Source organism: Lithobates pipiens, unplaced genomic scaffold (genome assembly GCF_037356315.1).
Source record: "Lithobates pipiens isolate NorthernLeopardFrog02 unplaced genomic scaffold, aLitPip1_a1.2 Scaffold_1, whole genome shotgun sequence".
Taxonomy (NCBI): Eukaryota; Metazoa; Chordata; class Amphibia; order Anura; family Ranidae; genus Lithobates; species Lithobates pipiens.
The window spans coordinates 104,891,311-104,917,933 of NW_027507685.1; the positions used below are offsets into that span (position 1 = coordinate 104,891,311).

Below are 26,623 nucleotides of genomic sequence, written 5' to 3' on the forward strand. Positions count from 1 at the left end.
ATCCACTAACAGTCCCTAGAGTGATAGTGTCCCTGGACGCCCATAAGGCATTTGATTTAGTGGAATGGCCTTATCTCCTTCACACTATGGAAAAATTTGGATTCGGAAACAATATTATTACCTGGATTCGAATATTGTATGACCAACCCATAGCACGCCTTCGGCTTAACGGTACCATTTCTAAAGCCTTCAGAATTCATAGAGGCACCCGGCAGGGCTGTCCTCTGTCACCCCTTCTAATTGCGTTGGCAGTGGAGCCTCTTGCAAGGTTGTTAAGAGTTTCCACGGAACTGCAGGGCATGTGGATAGGCTCGTTGGAAGAGCGTATATCACTATATGCCGACGACATGCTGCTTTATTTGTCGAATCCAAAATGTACGATCCCCAAGCTGCTGCAGTTGATCACTGCTTTTGGTGCATATTCCGGGCTGAAAATTAATTGGACCAAATCCATTGTGTTCCCAATAGATTCGGACTCTCCTGATCACTTACCGCAAAATTGTCCATTGCAGATTGCCACAAAGTTTAAATATCTAGGAGTGATGGTCCAGCTACCAATTACGAAGTATATCTCAGATAATCTTCTCCCTTGTATAGCTTCCCTTAAGGTTAAACTTAATAACTGAGTTAACTTGCCTCTGACATTGATGGGGAGGGCTAATTTATTTAAAATGGTGTTTTTTCCCAAACTATTATACATTTTAGCAAACTGCCCGGTCTATGTGCCCAAAATTATTTTTTAAGAGATGGACTCTGTTATACCTGAAGGGTTCCACATGTACTGCCACTTTAAGGCTGGCTCCACCCAGGAGTGATGACAAGGGTCAAGGGGTATAGTAGCCATCTTGGACACATGTAAGCAGTCTAATAAGATGTACTGTCCTGAGATGCATGTTGCAGTGTACAGTGAGTACTGGAAATAAACTTCCATTGTTCCAGACCAGAGTCTTGTGTCTCTCACAACACAGAGGATATAACAGTGGCGACGAGGATGGGATTTACAAAGTGTCTATCAGTCTGAGAGAGAGACAAAGACATTGTGGATTGTTACCTGGATAAAAGCAATCACAGAACCCAGCAGGAAAATGTTATTGATTGGGACATTAAGTGAATTTGATGGAGAACAGACATCCTGGCGTTCCTGGGTGGAGAGACTGGAACAGTATTTCAGTGCAAATGGCATCCCAGGTGAAAGGCAAGTAGCAGTATTTCTGACAGTGGTCGGTGCTCAGACATATGACACTCTCAGGGATCTCCTTTTTCCTGTAAAACCAGCAACTAAGACATTGGCAGAGCTCCTGACACTGTTAGAGGGTCACTTCCAGCCTAAACCACTAGAGATTGCAGAAAGATTTTGTTTTTACCAGAGGCAGCAGCAGCCAGGTGAAGAAATTAAAGCTTATGTGCTCGCCCTTCGCAGACTAGCCTCTACCTGTTCTTTTGGGGAGTACCTACCTACTGCACTGAGAGATAAGTTTGTCATGGGACTGAATTGTGACTCTAGCCAAAAGAGACTGTTAACAGAGAAAGACCTTACCCTTGCAAAGGCAATTGATATAGCTTCAATGATGGAAATGGCTGTGAAAGATACAGAGGAATTGAACCCCCAGGGCAGAAGAGAAGAGGTGAAACAAGAAGTTTTCAGAACAGCAGTCAAAGCCACAGTTGCAAACTGGAAATACAGACCTCCACCAAGCCGGGGGTCAGCTTGCTACCGTTGTGGGAATACAGACCATGATCACAAAGTCTGCAGGTTTAAGGATCAGACCTGTCATCATAACTGTGGTAAAACAGGACATCTGAAACGAGTTTGCCGGAGCAAGAAGGTGCAAGATAAACAACCTCTGAACCCCAAGACAAAGACCTATATGGTGGGAAGATATACATCATCATCTGAGTCAGAGGATGAGGAAGTGCTCCACAGTTTAGACATACATCATATGCATTCAGCACCCTCTGCAATGACTGTAGAGGTAACCATTGAGGGAAAGAAACTAAAGATGGATGTAGACACAGGAGCAGCAGTTTCAGTTATCACTCAGAAACAATGGAGACAACTTCAGACCCGAACAACTGTCCGCCCAACGCCAATCAAACTGCAGACATACTCAAAGCAGATACTCCACCCACTGGGTTATGCAAAAGTGCAGGTATTGTACAAGGGTCAGACAAAGAGACTGCCATTATATATACTAGAGAATGGGGGACCCCCTCTCTTTGGGAGAGACTGGATTGCTCACTTTGGTATGCCAGACATCGCCATAAATCCCTGTAACACTGTGACAATTCCATTAGGAGATAATGAGGGATGGGTGGTGTCCCTGAAGCAGCGGTTCCCAAAGATCTTTGATGACCAGTTGGGGAAAATAAAGCATGACTGTGTGAGACTTAAGCTGAAACCCAACGCCCAGCCTAAGTTCTTCAAAGCTTGCACAGTACCTTTCGCACTCCGAGCAGGAGTGGAAGCAGAACTAAGTCGGCTGGAGGAACAAGGTGTCATCTCAAAGGTAGAGCACAGCGAGTGGGCATCACCTGTTGTACCAGTGAAGAAAGCGAATGGGGACTTGCGCATTTGTGGCGATTTCCGCATGGCACTGAACTCCCAACTGGAAATAGACCAGTATCCTCTACCCAGAGTAGATGACATTTTTGCCTCTCTTGCAGGGGGTCAAAAGTTCACCAAGCTTGATCTCAAACAAGCATATTTACAGTTTGAGGTCCATCCTTCTTCCCGCAAGTTTCTGACCATCAACACCCACAAGGGACTGTATGAGTACAATCGGATGGTGTTTGGTGTAGCCTCTGCCCCAGCCATTTGGCAACGGAAGATGGATGAGATTTTGGCGGACATTCCTTTCACTCAGTGCCTGTTAGATGACATGCTCATCACGGGACGGACGGACCAGGAACACAAGCAAAACGTGGAGCTTGTGTTGGAAAGACTCAAAGAGCAGGGTCTGAAAGTGAACTTAGCAAAATGCCAATTCATGGTGCCGAAATTGGAGTTTTGTGGCCACCTTGTGGATGCAGACGGTATACACACCACAGAAGCCAAGGTTGATGCCTTAGTCAAAGCTCCTGCCCCAACCAATGTCCAGCAGCTGCGATCATACCTTGGCTTGCTGAACTATTACCACAAATTTCTGCCAGATCTGTCACACACCTTGTTTCCGTTGAACAAGCTTTCGGAGAAACACTCCAGATGGGACTGGTCGGCTGCATGCCAACGTGCTTTTGAAGTCTCTAAGCGGAAGCTGTTGGCGTCACGCATGCTTGTTCACTATGACCTCCAGAAGCCTCTGACCTTGGCTTGTGATGCCTCACCCTATGGTCTGGGGGCTGTACTGTCTCACATCTTACCTGATGGGTCAGAAAAACCAGTGGCATTTGCCTCCAGGTCTTTGACAAAAGCAGAAAGCAATTACTCTCACATTGACAAAGAGGCTCTTGCGCTGATATGGGCAATTAAGAAGTTTCATCTTTACCTGTATGGTAGGGAATTCACCATACTGACAGACCATAAACCACTCTTTCAGATCTTTAGCCCTGACAAAGGCATCTCTCAGACTACTGCGGCCCGCCTCCAACGCTATGCCCTGTTCTTGGGAGCGTACAGTTATAAAATCCAGTATCGCGGTCATGATGCCAATGCTAATGCGGACGCAATGTCCCGACTGACAGGGAGGTCAATGGACTCCTCTCCACCGGTCAAGAGTTGTCGTTACACCAGCCTGTCCTTCTTGTCTTCTGGGGAGATAGCAGCCCATACAGCCAAGGATACCTTTCTGAAAACAATACTCTCCTGGGTACGGTCCGATTGGCCTGCAACCGTCACACAGGATTATGAACCTTATTTCCGTAGGCGTATGGAATTAACTGTGGCTGGTAACTGTGTTTTATGGGGAGACCGAGTGATCATTCCACAGACCCTCCGGAGACACATTCTGGACTTGCTACATACTGGTCATCCCGGGGGCACACGTATGAAACAAAAGGCCCGAGGCTATGTGTGGTGGCCAAACTTAGACTCGGATATCACAACATATGTGAATGCTTGTGCTGGACGTGCACAAACTGCAAGAGACCCTCCTCGAGGGTGCGTCCAGCCCTGGACTTGGCCCACGGTCCCTTGGTTTCGACTACACTTGGACTTTGCAGGTCCGATCAGAGGACACACCTTCTTGATCATAGTGGACGCCCATTCAAAGTGGCTTGAGGTAATTCCTGTTACTCAGCCAACAACTAAGGCAACAGTTTCCATACTGTTACATCTCGCTGCTACATTTGGATACCCCAGAGAAATCGTCACAGACAACGGTGCACAATTCACCAGTCAGGAGTTTCAGCGTTTCTTGACTGCCCACAACATCAAGCACAAGTTGACCGCACCTTACCACCCAGCTACAAATGGTCAAGCAGAGCGGTTTGTGCAGACTTTTAAACGCTATTTCAAAGCTACAGTGGCTACAAGTAAACAGCAGTCCCTGTCACCCCAGCAGCTGGACTCCTTCCTTTTTGCTTACAGAAACACACCACATGCCACCACCGGGAAAACGCCAGCAGAACTCCTTCTGGGTCGGCAGCCATGGACTGTTTTGGACATGCTCCGCCCACAAACAGTCCAGGAACATGTACTGCAGTCCCAAGACAAGATGGTCAAACACCATGAGATCCCCCGATTCACAGCCCAACAAAAGGTATGGGCCCGATCTTATGGGGCTTCCAACACCCGTTGGTTTCCTGCTGTCATTGCAGAGACTTTGGGACCCAAGATGTATAGGGTCTGCCTGGAAGATGGTTCCATTTGCAGAAGGCATGCGGACCAACTGCGCCCTCGTTTTCAACTGCATGAATCCCTGACGCCGGCTGAACCACCAGTGTTGCAAGGAACTGCTCCCAGCGGATCAGGATGCATGGGAACTGATGATTGGAGGGACTCTGATCTTTTGAACTCAGCTCCAACAGAGCCCTCCAGCCCGGGTCCGGAGGTTGGTTCACCCACTGAGCTGGGGGATCCCTTCTTGGCACCGCCAGTGCCCATTCCAGTCGACCCCGTTTCCTCCGATCCCGAGTCGATGGGTGCCCGTCCTCAACGACACTGTCGCCCTCCTGACCGGTTTCAGCTTCAAGACCGGTTACAAGACTTTCGACGGGGCCGCCGAAAGTGATCCAATGACATTGTATCCCCGCAACTGTCCCTGGAATCTTTCTCTCACATCTGGATGCAGGAAAAGTCCTGTGCATCTCCTGTGTTTGGAGGACTGTTATTGGACAGTTATTAGTTAATGTTTTGTGCCTTTTCTCTTTTTTTTTTTTTTTAGGGATGGATGGAAGGTGTTATACCTGAAGGGTTCCACATGTACTGCCACTTTAAGGCTGGCTCCACCCAGGAGTGATGACAAGGGTCAAGGGGTATAGTAGCCATCTTGGACACATGTAAGCAGCCTAATAAGATGTACTGTCCTGAGATGCATGTTGCAGTGTACAGTGACTACTGGAAATAAACTTCCATTGTTCCAGACCAGAGTCTTGTGTCTCTCACAACACAGAGGATATAACAGACTCCTTAATATCCACATTTCTGTGGTTTCCTAAAAACCCACGGATAGTAATGACTACTCTGCAATTACCCATAAATAAGGGGGGACTAGCGCTACCAAACCTGAGACTTTATTACTATGCCTCACAACTGGTATATGTACATTGGTGGCTGTTCCCACAACTGAATAATGCTGTGACTGCAGCAGAGGCAGCCTTGCTTTCCTCCTATGAAGCCCTATCGAACGTCATATTTAGGGGTGGGGTTGGCGGGAGGAGCGGTACAGAGATGATCAAGGTCTCTCTCAAAATCTTTAAACTGTGTCAGATACTGGTGCCTGAGGCCCAACCTACGATCTCACCCAATCAACCCATATGGAATAATCCGTCGTTTCCACATTTCCGTGATTTACCTGATGCAGGCAGATGGGCGGAGAAGGGCTTAAAATACGTTCACCAACTGTATGAGGAGGGGGTCTTTAAAACATTCCCCACGTTGCGACAGGAGCTGGGTATACCTGAGACCTGGAGATTTAGATATTTACAACTAAAAGACGCATCTAACTCTCAACTGGGACTTAGAGGTGTCTCTTTTCAGAATTCTACGTTAGAGGGGGTGCTAGCACACCCAGAACACGTAAAATTAGTCTCCACTTATTATAAGGTGCTGAATGAACCCAGGGCTACTCGATTACAAATCCTGAAACAAAACTGGACGAGGGATATACCTGATCTTTCAGAGGATAACTGGGATGAACTCCTGGATACATATTTTGGCACTGCTATCTCCGACAGAGATAGGATGATAAAGATACGTATTTTTCATAGAATATATTACACTCCTCTGCGACTTTTTAGAATGCAGAAAATACCCAGCCCAATGTGTCATAAGTGTGGTAGAGGGGAAGGAAACTTGCTGCATATGCTATGGGACTGTGAGAAGATAAGACCGTTTTGGTCTCAAGTGACCCACTTTGTTGCGGTCACGTTTGACCTGCCCAATATCTGTAGTCCTAAATGGTGTCTCCTCTCAGTTTTTGAGGAAGTGGACCTTAGTAGTTACCGTAAACAGTTTTTGCGTCTTCTACTATACTATGCTAGGAAGTCTATACTCTTACAAATGGACACAAACAGCAATGATCTCCTTAAACAGATAGAAAGCCTTGATTAATCAGGATATACCGGTATACAAAATAACCTATGAGACAAGAGGAAAGGCAGGGAAGTTTCTTAAAATATGGGGAGATTGGGTGGAAAAGGTAGAGACGTGTGGAACTTCTGAACTTTGAACCTGACCTTAAATGGGAGTAATACCATGGAGGCTCTCTCGGGCCTAGGGGAATGGGGCTGAGCTTAGAATTACTGACCACCTGATTATCCAATATATGCGTGCAGAAGTTTGTTTGTTTATTGTTGTTTGGGAATGAGGGGGAGAGAAAAGTACACACTTACTGTATAACTAAAGAACAGGGAAACTAAGATTGTAAGAAATGGTGTTTGGAGTAATAACTTGAATGATAACCTGTTTATGCTACACCCTGCTGTAAAATGTCTGTTATACAGTGCCTTTCGAAAGTATTCGGCCCCCTTGAACTTTTCAAACTTTTGCCACATTTCAGGCTTCAAACATAAAGATATAAAATTTGAATTTTTTGTGAAGAATCACCAACAAGTGGGACACACTTTCCACAGATTCTCGATTGGATTCTGGTCTGGACTTTGACTTGGCCATTCTAACACCTGGATAGGTTTATTTGTGAACCATTCCTTTGTAGATTTTGCTGTATGTTTGGGATCATTGTCTTGTTGGAAGATAAATCTCCGTCCCAGTTTCAGGTCTTTTGCAGACTCCAACAGGTTTTCATCCAGAATGGTCCTGTATTTGGCTGCATCCATCTTCCCCTCAATTTTAACCATCTTCCCTGTCCCTGCTGAAGAAAAGCAGGCCCAAACCATGATGCTGCCGCCACCATGTTTGACAGTGGGGATGGTGTGTTGAGGGTGATGAGCTGTGTTGCTTTTACACCAAACATATCGTTTTGCATTGTGGGCAAAAAGTTAGATTTTGGTTTCATCTGACCAGAGCACCTTCTTCCACATGTTTGGTGTGTCTCCCAGGTGGCTTGTGGCAAACTTTAGACGAGACTTTTTATGGATATCTTTGAGAAATGGCTTTCTTCTTGCCACTCTTCCATAAAGGCCAGATTTGTGCAGTGTACGACTGATTGTTGTCCTATGGACAGACTCTCCCACCTCAGCTGTAGTTCTCTGCAGTTCATCCAGAGTGATCATGGGCCTCTTGGCTGCATCTCTGATCAGTCTTCTCCTTGTCTGAGCTGAAAGTTTAGAGGGACGGCCAGGTCATGGTAGATTTGCAGTGGTCTGATACTCCCATTTCAAAATGATTGCTTGCACGGTGCTCCTTGGGATGTTTAAAGCTTGGGAAATCTTTTTGTATCCAAATCCGGCTTTAAACTTCTCCACAACAGTTTTACGGACCTGCCTGGTGTGTTCCTTGGTCTTCATGATGCTCTCTGCGCTTTCAACAGAACCCTGAGACTATCACAGAGCAGGTGCATTTATACAGAGACTTGATTACACACAGGTGGATTCTATTTATTACCATCAGTCATTTAGGACAACATTGGATCATTCAGAGATCCTCGCTGAACTTCTGGAGTGAGTTTGCTGCACTGAAAGTAAAGGGGCCGAATAATTTTGCACGCACCACTTTTCAGTTTTTTATTTGCTAAAAAAGTTTAAAATATCCAATAGATTTTGTTCCACTTCACAATTGTGTCCCACTTGTTGGTGATTCTTCACAAAAAAAAAAAATTTTATATCTTTATGTTTGAAGCCTGAAATGTGGCAAAAGGTTGAAAAGTTCAAGGGGGCCGAATACTTCGCAAGGCACTGTACATTACCTGTCTGTAATGATTACTAATAATAAAAAGAAGTTTAAAAAAAAAAATGAATTTCTTCATCAATTTGAGCTATATATATATATATATATATATATATATATTCTGCTGCATTTTTTGTTAATAAAAAATTCCAATAAGTGCATATTGATTAATTTGCGCAAAAGTTATAGCGTCTACAAACTATGTGATATATACTGCAATTTTTATTTATATATTTGATAAACTAGTAATGGCAGTAATCAGCAACTTACAGCAGGACTGCAATATTGCGGAGGAGCAATCTGACATTAACTGACACTGTGGGAACTGTGACACCAATACAGTGATCAGTGCTTAAAAATATGCACTGCCACTGTACTAATACCACTGTTTGGGGTTAACATTTAGGGTGATGAAAGGGTTACATGTGTGCCTAACGTGTTTTTGTGTGTATCATACTATATTTGATCACCACTGGGTTTTTAATTTTTTTTTGTTTTTAATATATATATATATATATTTTTTTTTTTTAATATTTTTTTATTTCTGCTATAAAACATATCCAATAAAAAAAAAAAGTAAAAAATCAAATTTCTTCATCAATTTGGGCCATGAATTTTTGTGTGTATCATACTATATTTGATCACCACTGAGTCTTTAATTTTTTTTTTTTTTTTTTTAATATATATTTTTTTAAATATATTTTTTTTCCTTTCTGTTATAATACATATCCAATTAAAAAAAAATGTAAAAAATCTAATTTCGTCATCAGTTTGGGCCAATATGTATTCTGCTGCATATTTTTTGTTAAAAAAAATTTGCAATAAGCGTATATTGATTGGTTTGCGCAAAAGTTGTAGTGTGTAAAAACTATGGGATATATACTGCAATTTAAATTTTTGGGAAAAAATATTTTTTTTTTACTTTCTGCTATAAAACATATCCAATAAAAAAAAATGTAAAAAAAAATATCAAATTTCTTCGTAAATTTAGGCCAATATGTATCCTACTACATATTTTTTTGTAAACCCCCCCAAAAAATAAATAAATAAATCCCTATAAGCCTATATGGATTGGTTTGTGTAAAAATGATAGCGTCTACAAACTATGGGATATATACTGGGATTTTTTTTCCCTTTATACTAGTAACGATGACGATCAGAGGCTTATAGTGAGACTGCAATATTGCAGCGGCCAATCTGGCATTAACTGACACTTTGTGGGAACCAGTGACAATAATACAGTGATCACCACTGGGTTTTTTTTTGTGCTAAACAAAAAAAAGACTGGCAATGTTGGGAAAAAAATATATTTTTTACTTTCTGCCATAAAACGTATCCAATTAAAAAAATAAAATAAATAAAAATATAATTTCTTCATGAATTTAGGCCAATATGTATTCTGCTACATATTTTTTGAAAAAAAAAATACCAATAAGCGTATATTGATAGGCTTGTGCAAAAGTTTTAAAGTGTCTACAAACTTTGTATATACTGCAATTTTTATTTATTTTTATACTAGTAATGGTAGCGATCAGCGACTAATAGCGGGACTGCGATATTACGGCATTGGCTGGGAAGGGCTCAAAGGGTTAACTGTGTGCCTAGCCAGTGTTTTTTGTGTGTACAATATTATATTTGATCACTGGGATTTTTATTTTTTGTACTATAAAAACAAAAATATTGTTTGGAAAAAATAAATCTATAAATATATACATTTTGTTATCGTGTAATTTAAATTTTCCCATTATTAATTTGTGACAGGTCCTTGTCCTCTCCAATGCTTCCCCATGCTGATACACATTCAAGGATAGAGCACTTTGCTAGCAGGTTGGTATCAATTACTCAGACAATGCCTTTTATTAAATCTGTATTCTGCATTTTTTGCCCCCCTTCACATCACCCCCCCCCCCCCACAGTATCCTCTGCCCCCCTTCACATCACCCCCCACAGTAGTGTCCTCTGCCCCCCTTCACATCACCTCCCACAGTAGTGTCCTCTGCTCCCCCTTCACATCACTCCCCACAGTAGTGTCCTCTACTCCCTTCACATCACCCCCACAGTAGTGTCCTCTGCTCCACTTAACAGTAGTGTCCTCTGCCTCCCTTCACATCACCACCCACATTAGTTTCCTCTGCCCCCCTTCACATCACCCCCCCCCCCCCACAGTAGTGTCCTCTTCACATCACCTCCCACAGTAGTGTCCTCTGCCCCCCTTCACATCACCTCCCACAGTAGTGTCCTCTGCCCCCCTTCACATCACCCCCCACAGTAGTGTCCTCTGCCTCCCTTCACATCACCCCCACAGTAGCGTCCTCTGCCCCCCTTCACATCACTCCCCACAGTAGCGTCCTCTGCCCCCCTTCACATCACTCCCCACTGTAGTGTCCTCTACCCCTTCACATCACCCCCAGCAGTGTCCTCTGCCCCCCTTAACATCATCCCCCATAGTAGTGTCCTCTGCCCCCCCTTCACATCACCTCCCACAGTAGTGTCCTCTGCCCCCCTTCACATCACCCCCCACGGTAATGTCCTCTGCCCCCCTTCACATCAGCCCCCACGGTAATGTCCTCTGCCCCCCTTCACATCACCTCCCACGGTAGTGTCCTCTGCCCTCCTTCACATCACCTTCCACAGTAGTGTCCTCTGCCCCCTTCACATCACCTCCCACGGTAGTGTCCTCTGCCCCCCCTTCACATCACCTCCCACAGTAGTGTCCTCTGCCCCCTTCACATCACCCCCACGGTACTGTCCTCTGCCCCCTTCACATCACCCCCACGGTACTGTCCTCTGCCCCCTTCACATCACCCCCACGGTACTGTCCTCTGCCCCCCTTCACATCACCCCCACGGTACTGTCCTCTGCCCCCCTTCACATCACCCCCACGGTACTGTCCTCTGCCCCCCTTCACATCACCTCCCACGGTAGTGTCCTCTGCCCCCCCTTAACATCACCCCCCATAGTAGTGTCCTCTTCCCCCCTTCACATCACCTCCCACGGTAGTGTCCTCTGCCCCCCCTTCACATCACCTCCCACGGTACTGTCCTCTGTCCCCCTTCACATCACCCCCACGGTAATGTCCTCTGCCCCCCTTCACATCACCCCCACGGTAATGTCCTCTGCCCCCCTTCACATCACCCCCCACGGTAATGTCCTCTGCCCCCCTTCACATCACCCCCCACGGTAGTGTCCACTGCCCCCCTTCACATCACCCCCCACGGTAGTGTCCACTGCCCCCCTTCACATCACACCCCACAGTAGTGTTCTCTGCCCCCCTTCACATCACCCCCCACAGTAGTGCCCTCTGTCCCCCTTCACATCACTCCTCACAGTAGTGTCCTCTGCCCCCCTTCACATCACTCCTCACAGTAGTGGCCTCTACCCCTCAAATCACCTCCCGCAGTAGTGTCCTCTGCTTTAATTCACATCACCTCCCACAGTAGTGTCCTCTGCCCCCCTTCACATCACCTCCTCACAGTAGTGGCCTCTACCCCTTCAAATCACCTCCCGCAGTAGTGTCCTCTGCTTTAATTCACATCACCTCCCACAGTAGTGTCCTCTGCCCCCCTTCACATCACCTCCCACAGTAGTGTCCTCTGCCCCCCTTCACATCACCCCCCCAGTAGTGTCCTCTGCCCCCCTTCACATCACCCCCCCAGTAGTGTCCTCTGCCCCCCTTCATATCACCCCCCACAGTAGTGTCCTCTACCCCTACACATCACCCCCACAGTAGTGTCCTCTGCCCCCTTCATATCACCCCCCACGGTAGTGTCCTCTTCCCCCCTTCACATCACCTCCCACAGTAGTGTCCTGCCCCCTTCACATCACCTCCCACAGTAGTGTCCTCTGCTCCTTTCACTTCACCCCCCACAGTAGTGTCCTCTGCCCCCCTTCATATCACTCCCCGCAGTAGTGTCCTCTGCTCCCTTCACATCACCCCCCACAGTAGTGTCCTCTTCCCCCCTTCACATCACCTCCCACAGTAGTGTCCTCTGCCCCCCTTCACATCACGTCCCACAGTAGTGTCCTCTGCTCCCTTCACATCACGTCCCACAGTAGTGTCCTCTGCTCCCTTCACATCACCCCCCACATTCGTGTCTTCTGCCCCCTTCACATCACCCCCCAGCAGTGTCCTCTGCCCCCCTTCATATCACTCCCCACAGTAGTGTGTTCTGCTCCCTTCACATCACCCCCCACAGTAGTCTCCTCTGCCCCCCTTCACATCACTCCCCACAGTTGTGTCCTCTACCCCTTCACATCACCCCCACAGTTGTGTCCTCTACCCCTTCACATCACCCCCACAGTAGTGTCCTCTGCCCCCTTCACATCACCCCCACAGTAGTGTCCTCTGCCCCCTTCACATCACCCCCCCACAGTAGTCTCCTCTGCCCCCCTTCACATCACTCCCCACAGTAGTCTCCTCTGCCCCCCTTCACATCACTCCCCACAGTTGTGTTCTCTACCCCTTCACATCACCCCCACAGTAGTGTCCTCTGCCCCCTTCACATCACCCCCACAGTAGTGTCCTCTGCCCCCTTCACATCACCCCCACAGTAGTGTCCTCTGCCCCCTTCACATCACTCCTCACAGTAGTGTCCTCTACCCCTTCAAATCACCTCCCGCAGTAGTGTCCTCTGCTTTAATTCACATTACCTCCCATAGTAGTGTCCTCTTCCCCCCCTTCATATCACCCCCCACGGTAGTGTCCTCTTCCCCCCTTCACATCACCTCCCACAGTAGTGTCCTGCCCCCCTTCACATTACCCCCCCACAGTAGTGTCCTCTGCTCCAGGTCACATTCGTGTCCTCTGCCCCCCTTGACATCACCCCCCACATTCGTGTCTTCTGCCCCCTTCACATCACCCCCCCAGCAGTGTCCTATGCCCCCCTTCATATCACTCCCCGCTGTAGTGTCCTCTGCTCCTTTCACATCACCCCCCACAGTAGTGTCCTCTGCCCCCCTTCACATCACCCCCCACAGTAGTGTCCTCTGCCCCCCCTTCACATCACCCCCCACAGTAGTGTCCTCTGCCCCCCTTCACATCACCCCCCACAGTAGTGTCCTTTGCCCCCCTTCACATCACCCCCCACAGTAGTGTCCTCTGCCCCCTTCACATCACTCCTCACAGTAGTGTCCTCTACCCCTTCAAATCACCTCCCGCAGTAGTGTCCTCTGCTTTAATTCACATCACCTCCCATAGTAGTGTCCTCTTCCCCCCTTCACATCACCCCCACAGTAGTGTCCTCTGCTCCACTTCACAGTAGTGTCCTCTGCCCCCCTTCACATCACCCCCCACAGTAGTGTCCTCTGGCACCCTTCACATCACCCCCCACAGTAGTGTACTCTGCCCCCTTCACATCACTCCCCACAGTAGTGTCCTCTGCCCCCCTTCACATCACCCCCACAGTAGTGTCCTCTGTCCCCCATCACATCACTCCTCACAGTAGTGTCCTCTACCCCTTCAAACCACCTCCCATAGTAGTGTCCTCTGCTTTAAATCACATCACCCCCCACAGTAGTGTCCTCTGCCCCCCTTCACATTACAGCATGGGGCAACCATAAATCAATGAGGCATTAGACTACCCCACCAAGAACTGAACATATTTTGTGTTTCAGTGACTTAACTCTTTGCGTTCTTTCCAGGCTTGCAGAAATGGAAAATCAGAGTGGCTCCTTCTTTACCGATAGTCTTTCCCCTGATGACAGCCTGTGAGTTTATCCCTTTTTTAGCTATTTTATTTGTATCTCGACATTAAATATGACATTTTGATCACTTGTATCTTTTGTAGGAAGGGATCCTGACTGTTAAAAAAAAAAAAACACAGATCAGAAGCAGTGTAAAAAACAAAAATAAAGTTTATTAATCCTACATAATATCTAAAGGTAAAAAAGGGAACAGGCCGATATTAGGGTCCAGATGCAACATTTCTCTACAATGGCTCCAATGGTGGAAAGCGGAACTGCTCACTGAATTAAAAGCCTCCTAACAATTTATTGGGATCATCCAACAAATAGATTACTCCATTCGATGTACAGCCCCTCTAACGTGTTTCACTCGGTCAGGAGCTTACTCATAGGGTGACTTGTACTTTCAAAGGAAGCATCTAAACTCAACAGTTTCAAAGGAGGTCTACATACTTTGAGTACATAGTAGAACCTAATGGATCCAACGTGTTTCACTCGGTCAGAAGCTTACTCGTAGGGTGACCCTGTAAGTTCCTGACCAAGTGAAACGTGTCAGTAGTTCATCGGATGGAGTAATCAGTTTATTGGATGGTTGGAAGCCAATTATTGCCTAAAATATGCTGTAGTATGGGACCTTTCAAAAGAAGCATCTAAACTCAGTTTCAAAGGTCGTCTACATACTTTGACCATAGAGTAGAGCCTACTTGATGGGAGATGCCCATAATTGGCCAAAAATAAAAAGGTGTCCTATGTTTTTGTTTCTTCCAGCGATGAAGATCAGTATATACTACGCCATTCCAGTCCAATCACAGACCGAGACCCATGCAGTACTTCACAGTGTTCAGGATCAAAGGATCCGAAGGAAGAAGAGGGTGAGCTGGAAAAGGTCATCGCCCAACTGGAGCATGAAAACAGGTACCCAATCACACCAGTTGTATCTTTAGGGTGTTACTACATTCAACTTTTGCGATTCTCCCCAAAAACCTCTCATGGTGGGATTCCAATATGACGTGGGCGCCCTCGCTTACTTCTCTAGTATCAGCTCTCCTAAGGGTGTGAACACTAAAATAACTTGCACTCACCAAACCCCTAGATCAAGTGGTAGAAGGAAATGTACAGCAATGTCCACATCAAACATGCATAGTCCAAGCAGAGTGCTGCTTGGATTATGCAACACTCTGTCCTCGATAACTGGTGGGTACCAGATATTTTGTAAGCAAGTGTTTCCTCTGTGCAGAATTCTGCAGGGAGAGCTGAAAAGACTGAAATGGCGGCATGCAGAGGCTGGAGAACAAGCACTCCTGGGCGAGGTATCGCCGGATTCGGGAGGCAGCGGCAGTGGCGATGTACAGAGCGAAGAATTGTTAAGCGAGGCGCGAATTTTACGGCATCACAAAAGCCGCCTTGAGACTCGTATGCAGATACTGGAAGATCACAACAAGCAACTAGAGTCCCAGCTGCATCGTCTCAGGGAATTACTTCTACAGGTACAGATGTATGGAAAGTGTTATATCCTAAAGCTCAGCTCAGGGGAAATGAAAAAAAAAATCTCCCTCACAGATACAAGACTGGCCCCCTCAGGGCTTTGTCCAGGCTTCTAGACTGGTTCCTGAAGGCTCCCTCCGGGCCGCTGGACCCATCCCCACACCACAGGGAAACCCTGAGCCACTAGACTCATCCTCGCAGGGCTCCCCCCCCCCGGCCGCTAGATCAATCCCTGCAGGGCTCCCTCCAGGCCACTAGACTGGTCCCCAGCACCCAGCCAATCTGCTAGATGGTCCCTGCAACCTCTTCTCTTCTACACTGTCACTCAGATGCCCTCTGACACCATCGGTCCACCGCCAGAATGTAAGTGAGCCCCGAAGCAAGGGGTTAAGAAAACTTGCTTTTCCCGATACCCTAGACTTAAAACGTATAGAATGGAGTATAGCAAGCCAGGGGGATTGGGAAAGACAGGAGATGGGACACTACCCATCTAAGCAGTAAGATGTAAATTGCCCAAAATTGATCCTTATCCACCAAGCAATCAGCTTCTGGGGTTAGCGTTGGATGCTGGCTGTCACTAACAGCTAGAGGTTCCCAACCTGAACCTCCCGGGCGCTGGGACATGCAAGAATCACTGATTTCCCAATGCCATCTTACAGTGGAGCAAATAGATGCTATCCCATTGCCGTTTTACCCGGCAAGTACAGAAAAATACATGTTCATCTGATGGAAATGCATTCTGCTTCTTAATCCCGTTGTGAACTGAGTGGTGTCAGCCCTCCGAGTTGTCTTTTTTGCCAAACCGCTCACCCTTTCGAACTCTCCTCTTCAACGGTGGTCATCTACCCCACTAACAGGCCAGGTTTTATGTATTACCTTGGGGGAGATGTAGACTAGAATAGTGCAATCACTGAGCAAATTATATCACCTGTGACGTATGTTAGTTATCTTGCAAACCTGGCCTGTTAGTGGGCCCTGAGGACAGGGTTGATGACCACTGGCCTACAACATGGAGACAATCATTAACTTTGTTTAGGCTGAGATGATGTCATCAGGCTGCTGCAGGCAGGAGGAGGCGTTTTCTTAGTCTCCTCCCTCTCCTAAGTGATTAGACTGCAACATTGTAAGTTAGAAAGTGGGAGGCTGCATCTTTGAGACCATGAAGCGGATGGTGACCCTGGATGGTTCCTGAACAAAGATGGCGCCTACCTTATAAAAGGAAAAGAAAAGCAGATGAAGGCATGGTCGGGCGGGGAGGGGGGGAGTATAACGATCTCTGTGAGAGGGAATAAATACCTGGAAAGGTTACACTTGCACATTACTTAAGATGCATGCAATATACATGCTGACCATGCATCCTATAAAATGCTTCCTCTATCCCATACTGTTTCCAGCCTAGCATGGACGAAGGCAAACCTCTGTCGTCGGCCCCGTCTCCGGATTCTGAGAGCAAGTCCTATCAGAACAACGGGACACCCGAGACTGAAGCTGCGGGTAAAAGTTTGAGACAATTATATATTCATTGTACATGCAAACCGGTATATCTCTTAAATCTTTACAATGTATCCATGTGTATAGACAACCTAAAGAGACCAGCAGGTAAAAAACACAAGTATTCTAAAAGCTCACTTGCAGTATTATTACTTGCAAAGTGCATCTGAACTTGCTAGCAAAGTTGACTACTCCAGGAAGAGTCAATTCCCCAGCAAAGCCCCCCCCCCCCCTTGCAATCATAGACCTCTCCCTTTCTGGGAGTGTCTAATTACTGTCTGTGCTGGCCCAGATCCTCTGCCCTTCCCACAACCTAGCCCTCTCCTCTTCTTGGAGTGTCTAATTACGGTCTGTGCTGGCCTAGCTGCTCTCCCCCTTTCACTTTGCAGCACTCTCATCTAATGGGAGTGTCCAATTGCTGTCTGTTCTGGCCCAGCTCCTCTGCATTTAGACACCCTCAAAAGAGGAAGGAGCTGTGATGTGGGAGGACCAGAGGAGCTAGTCCAGCACAGACTGAAATTAGACACTTCAAGAAGAGGAAAGTGGGAGCGTCAGTCTGTGCTGGACCAGTCACGTTATAGTCCTCTCCTCCTCTGGGGGGGGGGGGGTCTCTAATTGCTGTCTGTTCTGGCCCAGCTCCTCTTCTGGAAGTGTCTAATTACAGACTGTGCTGGACCAGCTCCTCTGCCCCTCCCACGTTATAGCACTCTCCTCTTCTGGGAGTATCTATTTACTGTCCATTCTGGCCCAGCTCCTCCCATTCTCCTCTTTTGGGAGTTTCCAATTACAGTCTGTGCTGGACCAGCTCCTCTGCCCCGTCCACATTTATAGCCCTCTTCTCTTCTGGGAGTGCATAATTGCTGTCAGTTCTGGCCCAGCTCCTCTGCCTCTCCCACTCTCTCTTGGTGTCAGTGGGAGGAATAGTGCCCCATCATTGGTATCAGTGGGAGGAATAGTGCCCCATCATTGGTATCTGTGGGAGGAATAGTGCCCCATCATTGGTATCTGTGGGAGGAATAGTGCCCCATCATTGGTATCTGTGGGAGGAATAGTGCCCCATCATTGGTATCTGTGGGAGGAATAATGTCCCATCATTGGTATCTGTGGGAGGAATAGTGCCCCATCATTGGTATCTGTGGGAGGAATAGTGCCCCATCACTGGTATCAGTGGGAGGAATCAGAAACCATGAAATCAGACCGAGACAGAAGTACAGTTAAATCACACTTGTTTAATAATAAAAGTAAAAAGAACAAACGTAGTCAAAACATATCCAAAGTTCAGTAACCGGAATGGATAGCCAGCCAAGCCAGAAGTCAGGGATCAATGTAGTGGAACAGCAAGCAGGATCCGGAGCCAGAAGGGATGTCAGCAAAGCCAGTCTTTAAACAGGAACGCAGGAGATAGTCTCTGTGATGTTGACCAAGGCGAAGGCAGGGATCCTCTGGGCTGGACGGCTTAAGTAGGCAGGACTGACGAGCAGGATCATCAACAGCTGAGTAACTGTGGAGAGAGATGGGAGCTGGCAATTAGCCAACAGCTGAGCGACCAGCTCAGAGAAGGAAGGGCTGAACCCAGCCCTGACCGGAATACTGTCCCATCATTGGGTGGAATAGCGCCCCGTCGTTGGTGTCAGAGGGAGGAATAGCTAGCACCCCGTCGGTGGGAGGAATAGCTAGCGCCCCGTCGTCGGTGGGAGGAATAGCTAGCGCCCCGTCGTCGGTGGGAGGAATAGCTAGCGCCCCGTCGTCGGTGGGAGGAATAGCTAGCGCCCCGTCGTCGGTGTCGGTGGGAGGAATAGCTAGCGCCCCGTCGTCGGTGTCGGTGGGAGGAATAGCGCCCCGTCGTCGGTGTCGGTGGGAGGAATAGCGCCCCGTCGTTGGAATAATGGCGCCCCGTCGTTGGTGTTGGTGGGAGGAATAGCGCCCCTTCATTGGTTTGAACTGAACTCATAGGAGCCAAATTGCCCTGGTTCTTGTGTCTAGACTGTGTTGGCCAACTCAACTCAACGTTGCTGGCGTGTCCTTATGTATTTTACCTCTCAAGGATCTTTTCTTAAAATACTAACAAATACTTCTACAAAGTAATATTGTATCTCTTCCGTGTGCTGGAAGTATAACCTACAATTTCTCTTTAGATGACATGGACAGTCGAACAAAAGACATCGGGTTATGCTTCGAAGACATCATGGAAAAGCTAAGAAATGTGCTTCCCAGTACAACAGGTACACCAAAGATGCAAATAATCTTATTAATGCGTCAGTGCTCTAACCATTTCATGTATTAACCACTTAAGGACCGGGCCTATTTTTTTTAGATTTGTTGTTTATACGTTTTTTTTTGCTAGAAAATTACTTAGAAAAAAAAAATGTATAATGTTTGGGGGTTCTAACACCCTAGAGAATAAAATGGTGGTCTTTTTTTTGGGGGAAGAAATACACTTTTTTGTATTAAAAAATAAGACAACAGTAAAGTGAACCCAATTTTTTTTCTATATTGTGAAAGATAATATTACGCCGAGTAAATTGATACCCAACATGTCGCGCTTCAAAACTGCGCCCCGCTCATGGAATGGCGACAAACTTTTTTACCCTTAAAAATATCCATAGGCGATGTTTAAAAAATTCTAAAGGTTGCATGTTTTGGGTTACAGAGGAGGTCTAGAGCTAGAATTATTGCTCTCGCTCTACCGATTGCGGCGATACCTCACGTGTGTGGTTTGAACACCGTTTTCATATGCAGGCGCTATTCACGTATGCGTTCGCTGCTGCACGCGAGCTCGGCGGGACGGGGCACGTTTAAAACTTTTTATTTAATAATTTTTTATTTTACCTTTTATTTTTACACCGTTTAAAAAAAAATAATAATAATAATTGTGTAATGTAGACAACCCTTGTAATAGAAAAAAAAAAGCATGACAGGACCTCTTAAATATGAGATCTGGGGTCAAAAAGACCTCACATCTCATATTTACACTAAAATGTAATAAAAAAAAAAAAAAACAATTTGTCATTTAAAAAAAAATGGCCTTTTAAGAGCTATGGGTGGACGTGACCTTTTTGACGCTGCTTCCGCCCTGCAATGTCATGAAGACGGGTGGGGGCCATCTTCCCCTCACTCATCTTCATGCACAGCCACAGAGAAGACCGGATCACCTTTGCCGCTCCCGACGGCTCCGGTAAGCGTTGGAGGCCCCTCTCCCACTGCCGATAAAAGTGATCTCACAGCAAATCCGAAACAGAGACCACTTTTATCTTGTAGCCAACAGAACACGATGATACCAGGGTTATGGCAGCTGCCATAACAATGATATCTGCCCTCAAAATAAGGACGTATATCGATGTTCGGCAAGTGGTTAATACAAGCAAAATAAGTATCTGAATGGGACCTGGTATCAACCTCTTGCAGTGCCTGTACAGCAGGGGGCTGGAGTGTGAGAGGAAGAAGCAGCACAAGAAGCACTCCGATGGCAAGGTGGCAAGAGCAGAGACTAGCTCATCACTGTGTTGCTTTTCCTTTCGCTTTCCAGTACCAGGGAAGCAGGTAGGGCAAGGTGCAATAGGCTGAGGTCAGTACCAGGGAAGCAGGCAAGGTAATGTCCAGTAGCAGGCTGAGGGCAGTACCAGGGAAGCAGGTAGGCTGAGGTCAGTACCAGGGAAGCAGGCAGGGTAAGGTCCAGTAGCAAGCCGAGGTCAGTACCTGAGAAGTAGGTAGAGCAAATTCCAGTAGCAGGCCAGAGGCAAGCTCATCACTGTGCTTCTTTTCCTTTCACGTCACAGGTTGGGGGCTCGTCCGGGATTAGCTCGGAGCCAGAGGTTGAATGTTGCTTGCCATCAGACTTGGGACAGCAGGCTAAAGTTGGCCATGCATTTATAAAATAGTAGGTTGCCCTGCTGACTTGACAAAAGTTGACTTTTGTAGAAGTGACAACCAATTACAGTAGTCACATAATGACCGATCCTTGCCACCCCGGGATGTACAGATGCTATTTTAAAGGGACGCTGGGGTTAACAGATGATGTAAAAGCCATGGATGGAATTTTGTTTGCAGCAACTTTGGCTAGCAGCTATAAGTAAGCCACCCTCTCTTTGCTCATTACTTTTTTTTTTTCAGATGGCACTGCCGAATGACTGTCGTCTGACATTGCCACTGTGCCAGCGGACATCTCCTAGAGCACAGTGTGCAATGTAACCAGATGAAGGAGGATCAGCTTTGCTGAAAATTCTTACAAATTCAAGCCAAAGAAAGGGGGTTCCTGAAAAGTCATGCAAGGAAACAATGGCTCTCCATTCAGTTTGGATCTGGGGAAGTTGACCGATATCCACAGGACAGGCTCGGAAGAAGATGATCACTGTATGTAAAGTCGGATCTACAAACTGTTTTACCTGTCTCAGCTTTATAATTTCCCCTTTCGGATAATTGGTAACATTTACGGCTGCTGGCGAGACTGAAAGATTTTTTGGCAAGTACGGCTGCTAGTCCTGAGAGGCCAATAGATGTCGATGAGCAGTATACGTTGAAGAGCACATAATACTAAGGATTACTAAGGAACAATAATAATGAATACTAAGTATACTAGGTATTGTTACTCAATGGGTACAGAATTTGTAATAAATAACTGATCCTATCCTCTAGGCTTCTACTCTGTGATGATAAATCGCATCTGCAATCCTTTATGCCAGCTGAAGTTGAAGGATTTTTTTTGCAGTTGCCTTCAACCAGCTTGGACCAATGTAAGTATGCACATGCCATACCTGTTGGATCCCTCTGAAAAGGGGAGGATCACTGTGTTGTAGTCAATGCTGCTACAGTGATCTCTGCTGTCTTCTGCTGAGCGGTTGCCCTTCTGCATAGTGAACACAGGGGGGCGCTCACTTGGCATGGGCGCTATCCTCAGAACGTCTTGTATTTTTCTCTTTGAGTACAAAGTGAAAGGTTGAACAGGGTGGAGAGGCAGGGCAGTGACATCATGATCACCACCTGGTGCAATCAGAACATTTTTGTTCCAATTTTATGCATCCACTCCTCCACCCAGGGAGTCGGCGCAGTTTGCCATCTTTGCCCTAGATGACTTCCTGTCCCCAGCTAGTCTCTCCTCCCTCCCCTTCTTTTCCATAGCTCATTGGCTGATTGATGTGAGCACAGACAGGGACAGGAGTAGTGGTACTGGAAGAAGGGGGGCTGGAGTCCTCTGGTAGTGGAAGGCTGTGCTGGCCCCCAACAGGCCACAGACTGGTACTGGTCCATGGCCCAGACCCCCAACAGACCGGCATTGGTTCACAGCCTGGGGGTTGGGAACCTCTGATCTATAGGGATCGGCCAGGTATGGCCGATGTAGGTTTATAGTGGTCCAAGCTGGAACAATGCAACTTTGCAAGAAAATCCACACTTGCAGGTCAGCTTTAAATCTCACAAGGTAGAAAAGACTGCCCACTGGTCGTTTGAGTCATCTATCAATAATTTTCTCTAATTAAGATAATAAATGCCAAACAATTTGCCATAAAATTTGTATCTGTCCTATTATTTCCTAGGAGCTCCGCCCTTTTAAGGGACTGGATTTTTGAGAGTTCCTCCGGCAGAGCTAATTTGTTTTTATTACCCCCTCTGCCATAAGCATTCCTGTCCATCAGTCCTGTATAGGTGCTCCAGACAATATTGAGTTGACATGTCTCCCTCCCCGTTTAGTAGTGATGGTGCAGACTAGCGTTGCCAATAACTCTTTTTGCCTGGAGGGACCTAGGGACAAAAAATGTGCATAGTGAAACTTCTTTAAAACCCAACTCAAGGTAATTACATCCCACTCCATCCTCCTTACCTCTAAGATTAAAAGCATGCATACCTTAATTCCAGGTGCCTTCCACGTGGTCAAGCATGGTCTTATTCATGTTCTCCAGCATCAGTTGGTCTTCAGTGTTGGATAGAATGGCACATGTTCTGATGCGTGAGCACCGGTCCATTAAGCATTACACAACACAAAGCTGGTGATGTCAGGGGGTGTTGGCCTCATAGGAGAGGCACTAGATGTCATTAAACCCAGAGGTGGCCCAAGCAACGAGCAGTAAGAGAGCATCGCTGGACCATGGGAAATGCAAGTAGTGGAATTTTTTTTTTTTTTTGCTTTTGCTTTAAATGTGTTCCGTTTATTTTTGCTTTGATTTTAAAAGCCTAGTGATCAATTTTTCTAACGAGAGAAAAATTTCACTAAGCACTAATTACATCAAACCTGGTTAAAACAAAAAAAATAAAAATAACCCTAACGCACACTGTATGACCAAACGTGAACATCTGACCAACAATAAATGGCCAAAAAGCATGTGAGAACCACCCCTTACATTGAGTTCAGGTGTCTCCAGAGAAGGATGCATTATACAAAGACAATTGAGCTCTTTCAACCTTGTGGTAACAAATTGTTAAAGACCAATTTCTGTTCCATCATGACTGTGACCCTGTGTACAAAGCAGGCTCCATAAAGACAGGGTTTGACCAGTTTGCTGTACAGTAACTCAAATGTCCTGCACAGAGGCCTGGCCTCAACCATATTTAACAATGTTGGGATGAACTGGAATGACAATTGTAGACCAGGTCTTATTAGCACCCAACGTGGGGCTCAATGTATGAGTCAGGGGTTCTCATCCAAGAACAGTACCTGACCTCACAAAATGTTCCTTTGGCTGAATGGACACAGATTTCTACAGCTGCTCTCCAAAATCTAGTCAAAAACTAAAAAGGTCCCAGAAGAGTGAAGGCTGTCATGGTTACAAGGCTGAGGGGGGGGGGGGGGGTCCAATTCCATATTAATGGCTATCATTTTGGAATAGAGCAGCGATTCTCTACCAGGGTTCCTCCAGGAGGTTGCTAGGGGTATCTTCAGCATTGGGCAATTTCTGCCTCTCAGATAAGTTCCCACTGACACCATTGATCTTTTTAACTATCTGTAAGGAGGTAATTCTTTCCAATGACCACAAGTGTAAGGACCATTTTTCTCACTAATTACTAATTTTTAGCAGGGGTTCCCTGAGACTGGAGAACTATTTCAAGGGTTCCTCTGTGTTGAAAAGGTTGAGAAAGGCTGGAATAGGTTGTCAAACAAGCGCCTAGTCAGGTGTTCACCAACTTTTGGCCATACAGTGTGTGTGTGTGTGTGTGTGTGTGTGTGTGTGTGTGTGTGTGTGTGTGTGTGTGTGTGTGTGTGTGTGTGTGTGTGTGTGTTCATTCACCGCTGTAAAAGCCTCGTCATCACTTCTTCCTCTTAAAGGATACATTTGCCTTTGGAACACGTTACATGGTTCCAAAGCCGGCAGCACCGATTGTCCCAACATTTCCTAACAAGCTTGTTGCATGTAGAACCAGCCTGCCCATACATAGATCGAGATTCAACAGGTCCCTGCTATATCAGCCAAATTTTGATCCACATGTGGCCAGCTTAACACAGCAGTTTTACATTTCCGAGTCCCCAGTTTTTTTGTTTTTAGTTTACAAATTATTATTAGAGACATTTGTGTTGGGGGTTGGCACAAAAGCACCCTTCCATTATGCCAAGTTTTTCTCCTTTTAGGATTTAAATAAATATAATAGAGATTATATATATATATATATATATATATATATATATATACACACACACACATGCATACACACACACATATATATATATACACACATACATACACATATACATACACATATACATATACACACATACATACACATATACATATACATACACATACACACACACATACACACACACACATACACACACAAATTGAAAGCAAAGCAAAATAAAAATAAGCTTTTCATGCACCCCACTCCTGGAAAAACAAAAAGCAAAAGCCATAAAATTAAGAGCATTTCATGTTTCTAAAAAAATTAAATCTTAATAAAAAAAGAGGTACTTGGCATAATGGAAGGTCTGCTTTTGTGCTAACCCCCAACACAAGTGCCTTTTAACAAAAAACAAAAGCCATAAAATTAAGAGCATTTAATTTTCTTTTTAAATGTATTTATTTTAATAATATATCACCATCTATCTCTCTCTATATCTATATGATATATAAAAAAAAAAATACATTTAAAAAAAAAAAATGAAATGCTCTTAATTTTATGGTTTTTGCTTTTTTTTTTTTTGTAGGCGTGGGGTGCATAAAGTAAAAAGCTCCCTACTTAACCTTGGGATGCAAACAGGGAAAAAAAAAAAAGGACTTCCTTGAGAAGCAACATGCACAAAATGTTATACTCATTTTTTTTATTTAATAAAAGGATGCTCAACTCATTAGAAAAATGTGAAGATTGCGTTGTCACAAAACCAGACTAAAATAATTCAAAGAAAAATCGTTAAAAAATGGATGCCCATATATACGGTATGTAGGAGTTATTGTATGCCGGAAATGTCATCTACTGAGGGAAATTGTAATGCTTATCCAAAACGGACCCAAATTAATATGTTAATTTTTATTACATACATGCCCAATGTTTGATATTTATATGAGAGAAATGTTATTTATTATTTTGAAAGTAAACTTTGACAATTAAAAAGGGGGCAATGTTATTAATCTCCATCTAGTAGTGATGCCGAGTATATTTTAAAGCAAAAGTTCATCACGTATGTAAAATTCCCAGAAATGCCCACCTGGCAAAAGAAGAGAAAACATGCTTTACTTTTGACACCCCTCCCCCATTCACATACGTGTGATTTAGAATCGCAGCAGGTGAATTTGGGTGGCATGCATCCTGAATGGCACCCCAAACGTGGTGCAATTTTACCGCGCAAGAATTGCAGCAAAACGAGCGTGTAAAAAAAAAAAAAAAAATCACGCCTTGCCCAGGGCCAAAATTTGGTCCCTGGGCTTCTCTAGCACGACAAACATGCATAGGGCAGCCCATTCAACCGAATAGGCGCGATACACCTTTTACCGTATGAGAATAACGCAAACAAAAATTGCGAATGGGGATGCCTGCGCGGACCAGATGCCACTTGGGTTCTAGGGAGGAGTCTCCTCAAGTCGGCTTGGACTTTCTAGGAGTGTTTTTCTCCCAAGTGCCCCCCCTTCCCCTCTTACCAATCCTATTTGGAGACCTCCATGTAGTAAAGAAGAATCCCAGGTATAGCATATGCATGGTTACATTGGGCCAGCTTGGCCCAACGTACAGAAACTATTTATATGCCATACCTTGGCCCAAATGAACTATAAGGAAGTGACTTAACGTGGAGTTATACTTTTTTTATTATTTTAAAGTCACATCCAGATTAGTAGAAGGAACCAATGGCTGATGTGGGGTGGGGTGGGGGGGACCCAGGAGATTACACCGCATCCACCCTCATCCTTAAAAGTTTGTTTCCCAGCAGACTTCGGGGTACAAAAGCTTTGGAACACAGCTGAAATGGCCGCTCTGCACTTCTTTTGCGAGGGGGTTTGCATTCTGAGGAAAAAATTATTATTTTTTACATACGGGGTGTTGGCGGGGGGGAGGGGGCTTGGGGGCTGGGCGGAATCTGAAAGTGACAAGAATGGGGGTGTTTGAGTT

General features: G+C 45.7%; 1 protein-coding gene across 4 annotated transcripts in view; it reads left to right on the plus strand.

Annotated features, from left to right (window-relative positions):
• DRP2 (dystrophin related protein 2) overlaps positions 1–22,603 on the plus strand; it is a 132,353-nt gene extending 109,750 nt beyond the window's left edge. For all 4 annotated transcript variants that reach the window (XM_077468224.1, XM_077468440.1, XM_077468363.1 and 1 more), the window contains 7 exons: positions 10,205–10,270; positions 14,084–14,149; positions 14,894–15,040; positions 15,363–15,612; positions 17,005–17,104; positions 19,237–19,323; positions 21,212–22,603. In XM_077468224.1, coding sequence (XP_077324350.1) covers positions 10,205–10,270; positions 14,084–14,149; positions 14,894–15,040; positions 15,363–15,612; positions 17,005–17,104; positions 19,237–19,323; positions 21,212–21,228 — 733 coding nt within the window. In that variant the 3' untranslated portion in view covers positions 21,229–22,603. The remainder of the gene's footprint in view (positions 1–10,204; positions 10,271–14,083; positions 14,150–14,893; positions 15,041–15,362; positions 15,613–17,004; positions 17,105–19,236; positions 19,324–21,211) is intronic.
• Positions 22,604–26,623: the final 4,020 nt, after the last annotated feature.